The sequence below is a fragment of the Asparagus officinalis genome, chromosome 7 (assembly GCF_001876935.1).
Source record: "Asparagus officinalis chromosome 7, Aspof.V1, whole genome shotgun sequence".
In the NCBI taxonomy this organism is placed as follows: Eukaryota; Viridiplantae; Streptophyta; class Magnoliopsida; order Asparagales; family Asparagaceae; genus Asparagus; species Asparagus officinalis.
The window spans coordinates 39421473-39432495 of record NC_033800.1 but is presented as its reverse complement, the minus strand read 5'-3'; the positions used below and the strand labels follow the sequence as shown (position 1 = coordinate 39432495).

The window sequence follows — 11023 nt, the reverse complement described above, 5'->3', positions numbered from 1 at the left end:
GGTTGTAATTATAATTTGATGAGGGGCCAAATTACAAATGTACAACACCTATATATAAGGGGTTATGGTCCCTAATCTAGGGTTAACCACTCTCATTCTCTTATCCCCATCTAAAGAGATCCATAAGAGAGAAACCCTAAGGTTAGAAGATCATCAAAACCCTAATCAAGTTTTCTTCAATGGATTCAGGTATATGCTTCCGCACCTTTTGATTCTTGTTAATCTCTTTGAATTAAATTATGGCTTTATGGTTTAGATCTCAAGTTTTTATTAGATCTAACACTCTGCGCGTAACAGAAGCTGATGCATTTTGCCGTTGTGTGTCGGGGATTAAGCAGGCGATCCTCTGCGAAAAACTGACTGACGTGGCCGATTGCGAGCCACTCCGCTATACTCCGGAAGCTCATCACAATGACTCAACTACCCTCATTCTGGAAGAGCCAACGGGCATTTTATGGTCCAAGATCAGGGGTATGATGGGCTTTTTTCACATCCCCTTCTTCTCAAAAGCCCGCCTTTAGTTTGGTCCGCAACAGTTTTATCCGGTGAGATCATCAACGGGAATGCAGCTCTTCTCCTCTTCCAAATCGCAGTTCACTCTCTTCTCTCTTCACTCTCCAAACCCTCCCCCTACCCCTAACAACCTCCCAAGATCTCTCTCCAAAGTCCCCATCAAATCTCTCCTCCTCAAATCCCCTCCCTCTTCTTCATCATCATCCAAGAACTCGTCTGCTCAAATTATACAAGAAACGGTCGACGAAGAGAAGAGTTCTGATGGATTTCTTTCTGTTCGTCGGCCGGTGAAGGAGATCTCGGGGGATGATGAATTTGTTGATGAAGGGGAAGGGGGCGATAAATTGGGATCTTCTTCTTCTTCGAAGATTGAAGATAAGCTCAATGAGATGGCGAAGAAGATGCCTATGTTTGAACCAGAGAGGCTTGTTGAGGTCTCAGCCGAGGAGAAACCGTTGGGGATCAACTTGGAGCTTGCTTTGTATAGAGCTAAGGTCTTGACTAGAAACTTCCAGTTCAAAGAAGCTGAAAAGGTTCTTAAAAAGGTATCTTTTTTTTCTTCCTCCGTCTTTATTGACGAGGATTTTGAGTTAAAAAGAGAATCATAATTTTCAGTTTTAGAAGAATTTTGAGTGGATTGTTACAAAGCAGGATTTGTTAGGATCTGAGGTGCAAGGGGGTGAGTAGGGTTGCGTAACTATTTTAGCAAGTTAAAAATGTTATCACGGATATGCAATGGGAGAGATCTTATGCAATGCGAGAGATTTTTATAGTGGTTTGGAATGAATTGCTACCTCCTCTCTCCCTTCTTTCGAAAGGGCTTCCACACTACTTGATACTGTTCATAAGGATTACAAACTCTAATCCAGTAGGCTTTGCAAGACCGCACACTAGATAACATTAATCTAGCAGTCTACACACAAACAACCTATCAAAAGCATGTACCCTAGCTCCTACTAGTAATCCTTACCCTCAATTATCACCGGCTTGAGTACACCGTACAAAACTGATTACACAATTGTGAGAAGAGGTTTTGAAATACAAATCAAATGTTATTTAAGTGCAATTAAAAAGATCTAACAACCCTTTTAGTATGAGATCGTTCTCCTTAAAGATATAAGTGTTGCTTAGGAAGAATGACGTCGAAGGTGAGATTCAAGGGCGACATTCCTTGACATTTGGCGATTAGATGTTGAAGATCGCGACGAGGAATGGTTGAAAGACTCTGGGGAGATGAAAATCTGATCATCTGAGAACGAATCAAGCCTTAGTTCCTTCTCTCCCTTTTCTATCTCACTTAGATTGGGAACATCAATGAGAATCCCTATACTCGGCTGCAACAAACGACTGAAATTGAATCTTGAAATCTGAGAATCAGCGGACAGTCGTCAATGATCAAGTTCAATCATCGATGATCACTTGACCATCGATGATTACACTTCGTCATTGATGGTTGGGAGACCTTTGGATATTTTTATCATTGATAATGCATGGATCATCAATAAAAAAAATTCTTTTTGTAACGTTGAATCATCGATGACCAAAAGCTCTTATCGATGATCAACTGGATCATCGATGATCCAAAGTAGTCATCAAGTTGATCATCGATGATCCAAAGTAGTCATCGATGGTTACTTTCTGTAACTCCTCCTTGAGCTGAAATTGATCTTGTTTCTTCTCAAACTCAGTTCTTACTCGAACTCAGTTCTAACTTGTTCAACCTGCATTAAATCATCTCAAACACAAATTAGATTCAAATGAATGTTTGTTATTACTCAAACAAAAGAAATTGTACGGACAATGTCCTAACAGGATAATGAGTTATTAAACTGATGCAAGTGTTTCTATTTGCAGTGTAAAGTTCTCCTCACAATTTTAGTCCAAAAAAATGAAAAATAAGATAAAATAAAAAAAAGTGATATTGGCGATGCATTTACTACGAAAATGACAAAGAGATGCACAAAGTCCTTAATATGTTTACTCTTTATACAGTGTATCTTATTTTGGCCTGAAGATGGGAGGCCATACGTGGCCCTTGGGAAGCTCTTAAATAAGCAGTCAAAGTTTTCAGAGGCTCGGTCAGTGTATGAAAGGGGTTGCCAAGCAACACAAGGAGAGAATTCCTATATTTGGCAGGTTGGTGGACATTTTCTTTAAGTTGAAATTCTCCCAGTTATATTTCCGGAAAATTTATATCAAAACTTACCTTTTAGAGTATGATGAAATAGTCAAGAAGTAGGGATTTAGATAATGATATGCACTTCTCATAAATATAATTTCTGAAAAGTTTTCTTTTGAGTACTGAAATATGTTGTACTTGTGCTTGTATTTATGTCAAATGCTGAGAAGTTAAGAAGAAATTTGTGATCTTAGAATACGTTAGTGTTTTCCCAAGTAAATTTTGGGGTAAATGTTAGCATGTGACACATCTTGAGTTATTCATTTGGTGTAACTGTTTACTAGTATGTTATTAAGGCTTTGTATTTGGAGCATTTTTATGTACATTGTATATGCATTTCTCACTTATTACTTGCATTTCAATCCTAATCTCTTTTAGGACATTTGGATGATACTTGGAGTTAATACATGTCATTTTCTCAGCTGAGCTAGATTTTCTGCATACTACTTTTAACGATCAAACTATGTTAAACTTTGCTTGTGGTTGTACCTTTGAAAAAAGCAGTGTTGGGCTGTTCTGGAAAATAAGGTCGGGAATGTACGACGGGCAAGAGAACTTTTTGATGCTGCAACTGTGGCTGATAAGAGACATGTCGCAGCTTGGCATGGATGGGCAGTTCTCGAACTCAAACAAGGAAATATAAAGAAGGCTAGAAATCTTCTTGGTAAAGGACTTAAGTATTGTGGTGGAAATGAGTACATATACCAAACTCTTGCTCTACTTGAAGCTAAGGCAAATAGGTTTGAGCAAGCTCGTTACTTGTTTCAGCAAGCTACAACATGTAACCCCAAAAGCTGTGCTAGTTGGCTCGTGAGTCTTGTCTGCTGATTATTATTACTAACAATTTTGTAAAGAGACCAATATCAATTTTAATGGAATATGTCTTCCTGCAGGCATGGGCACAAGTAGAAATGCAGCAAGAAAATAACCATGCAGCTCGGCAGCTTTTTGAGGTGACATTTTTATCTCCAGCTTATCATTTATGGCCTTTATTTTTCTTCCTATTTGTTTCTTCCATTCTTACCTTGTTGGTGACCTATATTCATTACATGGAAAGTCTATACATGCAAGCAATTGACATCCAAATTTTAGTTCATATTCCAATCATTATGAAATTATTTTCATCCAATCAATGCCATATATCAAAGTTTCATGAACAGTTCAAGTACATCATTCATGTGAAGGTTTTCAGAAGGGCTGCAGGGTACATCAGAATGGTGTTTTGATGTCTTCACTTAATGCATGGATCCACTTATCTTTTGTTTACTTGGTCACATCCCTCAGTTAACAAGATTATGGGTTCATGCTTAACAACACAACAGTTCTGGATATGAAGTAGCCTTGCTGAATAAGGAAAACTAATACTCGAGAATGCATTACATTATTGTGTTTTTGTCAAAATCTGTAGCACTGAGAAGCAACAAGTGTTCGAGTGGTTATGTAGAGTGTGACTTCTTCCATACAACCCAACAACCCATTGAGGAAAGCTACAAGAAGACTGGTAATTCAGAATCTATCAAACGTGATTGTATTTTAATCTATAAATGAGAAAATAACATTTATGATTACACTTGTGATCTATCGACTCTTCAAGGACTGTTTCTCTGTTAAGCCCATTACATGTGGTGTTTTGACGCCTAGTATTGCTTCAAAAGGTTCCCTTAGAAGTATTTGATTCGACAGGGCATTTTAGTTGAAAATAGTGCAAAACTTATCTCCTTGAGATGCTAAGCTTGTGCGATGGATGTGTGACTGTGTATGACCATTACAAGCATGACCTTGTTCTTCAATTTTTTGGTGGCTATAAATTTTCATTTGCTGGTATCATTTGAAAGTGAAGCTCTTGTGAAGATAAAATTTGTGCAAGAGAGATTACAAATAGGATATGGATCAAGAATATCTATTAGGAGAAAAAGGTGAATAAGGGTAACACACATCCTCTTTGTTTCTTTCAGGGGACATATGGTCTAGGAGGAAAAAGATATTTTCGTTCAAAGATGACTAAGAGAGAAAGAGGTGCTATAAGAAAAGAATGAAAATCATGGAGAATAGTGTTATTCTGGATGTTTTGGAGTGGTGAATATAAGGATTTTATCCAACTCTTGTCCTGGTTTGGAATTGATCTTTTCCTAATGTTATTTTGTTGTTTACGTAAAGGGTGTACTGTTGATTTATAAACTGACACTTAATTTTCCTGATTTCTTAATAATTTCCTTTCCATTTCTTAATAAAATGCTATTTGGCGGGGGCTTTTTCTACTTTCCTTGTAGAATGATTCTTCTCTGATGAAATGCTGCAAAAACTATTGCATTTCCATAATCAACTTATTTCTCAGTCCAATGATTGTCCTTACATGCTTGTAATATGTAATTCGTGTGAATTCATGTCTCTAGTTTTAGAATCAAAATTAGCACAACTTCTTAAAATGAATTTTTGCTGAGTGGACCTTTTTTTTAATGCAGTTTGGCTAGTATAATGTTGACCCTTTAAAGGTTTCACTAAATTTGATCATCTTAGGTTTTGTATTACATAATCCATTGTCCTATCACATGATTAGATTCTGAAACTATCATTTTTAATGCAGAAAGCAGTTCAGGCTAGTCCAAAGAACAGGTTTGCCTGGCATGTGTGGGCATTATTTGAAGCCAATCTCGGCTACACTGATAAAGGACGGAAGCTTCTGAAGATTGGACATGCACTGAATCCAAGGGATCCTGTCATTCTTCAGTCACTTGCTTTACTAGAATACAAGCATTCTTCTGCAAACCTTGCTCGAGTATTGTTTAGAAGAGCATCTGAACTAGACCCGAGGCACCAGCCAGTATGGCTTGTAAGAGTACATCACTTTGCATCCTATATCTTTACTTTAATATTCATTCAGTAAGTTCAATTGGTCAGTTAATTATCCAGGCTAGGGGTTTTGTTATTGCTTCTGTGCTAACCATCATATGATACACCTCTAACCTCGCAGATTCCTTGATAGAAAATAGACACAGTGCTTCTAACATATGTATAAGGTCCTTGACAAAAAAGGAGGTCCTGGATTGATTTTAAGCTCGCTGTTGTGAAGTAACGTATACAGAATTGATTCTTTGTACGTCCAATTTGGTGGGAATTTAGGTGAAAATACAATTTAAAATAGTAGGTTTCAGGAGATTTGAGTATTCTAGGCAGTAAAGCTCAGAGTGCGGGATGCAACTTAGCTTTCTGGCTACCCATCTACAGCTGTAGGTGGATCCTTACTTGATCTGTGGAGGAGTGAGGATGAGGAGGAGCACATGAAAATGAAAATCAAGTAACAGCCAGAGAAATGCTACATTGAAATGTGGACATTAACTTGTCCATAGGATGGAGTAAAAGTAGAGAAGGAAGAAAAGAGTGTTTATTTATAATGATAACTAGTGTTAGACCCACGCAACGCTGTGGATATTTTTTTTTCTGGTACATATTTTATGAGAGATAATATTAAAGGCTTTATTTTAATGGGATAATACACCAATTTATAGTTCACAGTTGGAAGAAACATAATTATGATCAATTAAATTTCATTAACATTCGGGATAGAAGGGAAAAAGTCAGTTAAACTCCATCTTCATGAGAGTGGAACAATAATATAGGTATACACCAACTTTGAAACTAAACCCTTCTATGAAAATAGGCAAAAAAAAAAAAGAGACAATTATAGATCTAAAAAATCTTAGCCTAGCCTATTCTCAATTCAAGTACATGTTGAAAATTGAAAATGAATCAATTAAGGAGCTAATAAGTGATAACAAATTTAGCAACATGATTAGAAGTAAATAGCATCTCAATTAAGATATTTACTCTTGTATCTAAATCATCAGAATTTTAAGACGTGTAGACTCAGTGCAGCTACTTGTTTACAAAACTAAAGATAGACACATCAAAAGATGAAGAGCATATGGACTATTCTACTTTCCTTTCCTTGTTTCTTACAGACAGAACTCCTCCATTAGTTCCATTTCTCATTTTTTCTTATTGGTAGTTGAATGTGCCTAGACAAAGATCCTTTCCCTTGCCACATTGCCAGCTAACTCCAAAACCTACCAAATAAAACAAAAATAGAACGAAACTAACATGCATTCAACTTGGAAAGATATATTTTATTATTAACATTCTAACACAATGTTAAATCTAATATTCCATAACATCATTCAGAAATCAAAAAATTAAAAATTAAAAATTAAAAATTAAAAATAAAAATTCCAGAACCAAAAATACCTCGGAATGTTTACATGGTCGTCGGAGAGATAATAAGATAGTTGGGGGATTGAAGACCAACAAATAAGTACAGAGCGGTAATTCTAAGAAACCAAGGTAGAACATGTACTGTCAAAAGATTTGAAGGGATTGCCCGTCTCCTATCCAAAGTTTGAAACTTCCTCCACTTGCTTCGAGCTAAGAACATTGAAGTGGTTTCAATGTTGATAGCTCTGGTTATTTGCATTTCTACAATTGAAATGATATACAAAGAATTTGAAAAGGAAATTTCTTAATTAGAAAGCATTTTTCCAATTAGGTATAATGAAATGAGGTAGGATTTTGATTGAAACAGTTTAATTAGAAAGAATTTAAAAGGATAATCTCTTAATTAGGTTTATTAAAATTAGGGTGGGATATAGGCGATGTGAAAGAGGTTAATTAGGTAGAAAAATAGTTGTTAGGATGGGATTTTTTTTTTAGAAATGAAAATGTAAAATATGGGTTGTAAAATCTAAGAGGTTGACACGTGTCATTCTAGAGTCCAAATGGTCTAAGAAATTGCCAAGTGGCATTTCAGGATATTGCTTTAGTATATTAGATAGATGGAGACTTGCAACATAATAGAGAACAGAAATAAACTTGTAGCACATCTGATTAAGCAAAAGGAAATAATCATAGTAGGACATGTAAAAGCAAATTTTATCAGCATCCATCAAAAGATAAATCTTCGCCACGGAATTGATGATTATAGTCGTGTTCATATTTAATTTCTGCAGTTTGGCGTATTAACCATTCACATACATTTGCAATTAAGTTCGGATTATACATTATAGATATTCATTTACAACTTTGGCTGAGCATACTGGCTTCTATGAGTACAGTGATCAAAGATTTTCTTATGCTAATCTTCTAGAGCTAATTTTATTATGGGATTTTGAAAGGCTTGGGGATGGATGGAATGGAAAGAAGGTAACATGCGCACAGCAAGGGATCTCTACCAGAAGGTCTTGTCGATTGATTCAACAAGTGAATGTGCTGCACGTTGTCTTCAGGTATCCTATTGTGACCTTTGATTATGTGATAGTCCAAAAGGCACATAAATAACCATTGTTTGGGTGTTATTGAGGTATATAAGCATGCAGGTAAAGTTTTTAATTTGCATGGTCATCTATTGCACTGCATAATTTTTTTTTCTTTGGGTTATGTAAGAATTAAAAATAACTTCACACTAGGAAAGAACTTTCTGTTGGCAGCAACTGACTATATTTAGTGGCTTTATGTTCATTTTTTGAGATTTGAGTTTCACATGCAATTTTGTTGTGGTCTTATTTGCAGAGCAAGTGTATATTTGCACTCTGTAGATTATGTCGCTAACAGAAGCTTATTCCTTTTTGAGTGACTATAAATCGAAATTATTAGTTTATCTTTGCAGGTGTTGTTAATATGTTAGAAAATAAGCAATTTTGTTCAGTATTTGGCCTATTCCTCCAGTCAAAACCAATTGGCCATTATTTTCAGTTCCTAGGTTGATCTTATACCCTGCAATAAATATGATCGAACTGATCCATAAGTAGTAAGATTATACAATTACAATGATATTATCATTCATATCCGAAGGATTTAATATCAAAGTACACGCAGTTAGAATACCAAAATATACGATCGGCACAATAAAAGATTGAAGTATGTTACCCATGACCTGTTCGATGTTGGAAAAACTAAGATTGGGTGAGATGGGTTTGCATGTTCCGGGTGTGTCCACATGTATTAAAAGTAACAGGGTTTTGACTGGGAAAAAAATAAAAGTAAAACCGAATAGCCTGGAGAAAGAAGTGAAAGCATGGAGACAAATAAGGAAGAGGAAAGCATGGGAAGGGAGGATTATTACTCCATCATCAATTTGTTGCTGTAAATCACCTCATGAACAATATAGTTTATGATAAAAAATTTCCTTTGAATTTTTGATTAAGAACCTACATGTTATATATGATTAGCTATCTACAAAAAGCAAGGCATTACTGTCAACTTGATGTGCATGGCAATTGTCTATAACTAGATATAAAGTGTACCTTTGCTTCTTCAAGTCATATTATGACCAAGTTATTATTACCATTAAAATAATTTTAACTATGAACAGGAATTATTATCGTTTAGTTAATTATTAGGTTTGCAGCTCCCATTGCTTTGGTTACATGTAAGCATGCACATGCAAACATACATAGTGATTCTACCACAATGTCCCCTTTGTAAATTTGGATAGAGTTTAGTGTTTGACACTCATCTATGATTTTGAACAGCACCCGTATCCATGTCACCAGATCATACTGGAAAATAATAACAAACACCAAGATTTTTTTTTTCTTCAGCATCAAGCCTACATCCTTGGGGAGAATGGCTTAAAAGTTTCCTCTTGGACAAAGAGTGAGATGAGATTTCAAGATTAAGTCTCTTACAATCTTTTCTTTCTGAACTTTCATCTGCCCTCCCTCCCTCCCTCCCTTCCTCCCTGTAGTCTATAGTTGCACAACTTGTTTCCATATGCTTTGTTAATCTGCTGAGCTGTTCTTTCCCCAAATCACGGGTCCACATATTTAAAAACTCACCGGCACTACGACCAAATCCCCTATTGTAAAACGTATCTATGGAATTCTTCTTGAAAGGTTTCCCAGAGAAACTAGAATCCCAAACAAATTTGATCCTAGATTTATCCATCAGTCTACTAGTCCACTGTTCAGTTCAAACTCTGCTCCCATGTCCTTTGTGTAATCTATCCTGTGCAACCAGCGTTTGCAGTTTTTATCCAAGGGGTCTGGTGTCATATTCTGGCAAACTCTAGTTTGGCTCGTAGTCAAACAATTCGATCTTTCTCAGTAGCTCCAGCTCTAAGATGGATCCTGGAATTGTGTATCTCAGCTTTGACATGGGCATCATTAGATCTAATAACTTGCCTTTACTCTGAACCTGTGGTCCAGTACCTACACTTTCTCCAACTTCTGTTAATTCTATTACCTTACCTTTGCTCTGAACTTTTGCTCGCTACATTTACTTCAGTCCGAGCAAACCTTTGGTGTCATCCCTCATCTTTACCCTGAGCATCAGCCTAGTGTTTCATTATCTTGTTTTCCAAGCAAACCTTGGCTGTCATCCCTCATCTTTACCCTGAGCATCAGCCTAGTGTTTCATTATCTTGTTTCAGTCGGGTCTTCATCCATAATGTTTTGCAGTGATCAAATTACAGACAAATTGAATGCCCCTTATTGTCAAACCTTGTACACGCGTGTTTGATGTCACCATTCACTACCTTGTCTGCCCATGTTTAATCTTGTCATTTTTTCATATCATTCATTGGCCTTGATTATCCTAAGTTGCAAATGCCTGTATGCAACTTAAAGGCTAACAGGTCTCAGCATTGCTACAATTCAGGATCCTTGGTAATCTGTATTGTCCTATATGGTCCTTAGCATTGCTGCAAAACAAAGTCTATAATGACTCAGACATTTCATGTGCTTCTGTCATGCCATACCTATTATGATATACTATTTATAGAATCCCTCTACAAAGTTTTCCCAAAATAAAAATATTTCAAACAGATGCAAACCAGGATAACCAGTCAGTCTCTGAGATTGGTTGACCGCCTTATCGATGATCTACTTGTTGTGCGCGTCGCGGACGCGTGACAACCAAACGGGCGTGCTTCGAGAACCAAATCAAACAAACGTCGAGATAAAGGCCAAACAAATCAAAACAACGGCACAAATCCAAACACAATAGTTTTACGTGGTTCGGCAAGTTGCCTACGTCCACGGGGCAAGAATAGGTATTAAAAGGATTCCCTAATTTGATTTGTTTTGTTTAGAATTCCTAAATATGTTTATGATTTAGGATTTCACTAAATAATATGACAATTGGAAGAGAAAATTGGGGAGAAAAACAATTGGGGATATTTGGAGCACAGAAAAGAGTATTTCTGAAGCTATTTGTTTAGGGTTTTGTTTGGAGAGAATAAGATGGCTTGTTGGTGAGATAGTTTATTCTTTCGAGTGATATCTGTAATGCTCCACGTTTGTACTACTATTCTCTATTAGATAGAAACCACCATCCCCTTCA

General features: G+C 36.3%; 1 protein-coding gene across 1 annotated transcript in view; it reads left to right on the top strand.

Annotated features, from left to right (window-relative positions):
• The window catches only part of LOC109847163 (protein high chlorophyll fluorescent 107), a 16870-nt gene continuing 6369 nt past the window's right edge, over positions 523 to 11023 (top strand). Inside the window, exons 1-6 of the mRNA XM_020416406.1 lie at positions 523 to 1058; positions 2506 to 2649; positions 3197 to 3502; positions 3586 to 3645; positions 5277 to 5522; positions 7858 to 7968. Of these exons, the coding sequence (XP_020271995.1) occupies positions 564 to 1058; positions 2506 to 2649; positions 3197 to 3502; positions 3586 to 3645; positions 5277 to 5522; positions 7858 to 7968 (1362 nt within the window). The 5' untranslated portion in view covers positions 523 to 563. The remainder of the gene's footprint in view (positions 1059 to 2505; positions 2650 to 3196; positions 3503 to 3585; positions 3646 to 5276; positions 5523 to 7857; positions 7969 to 11023) is intronic.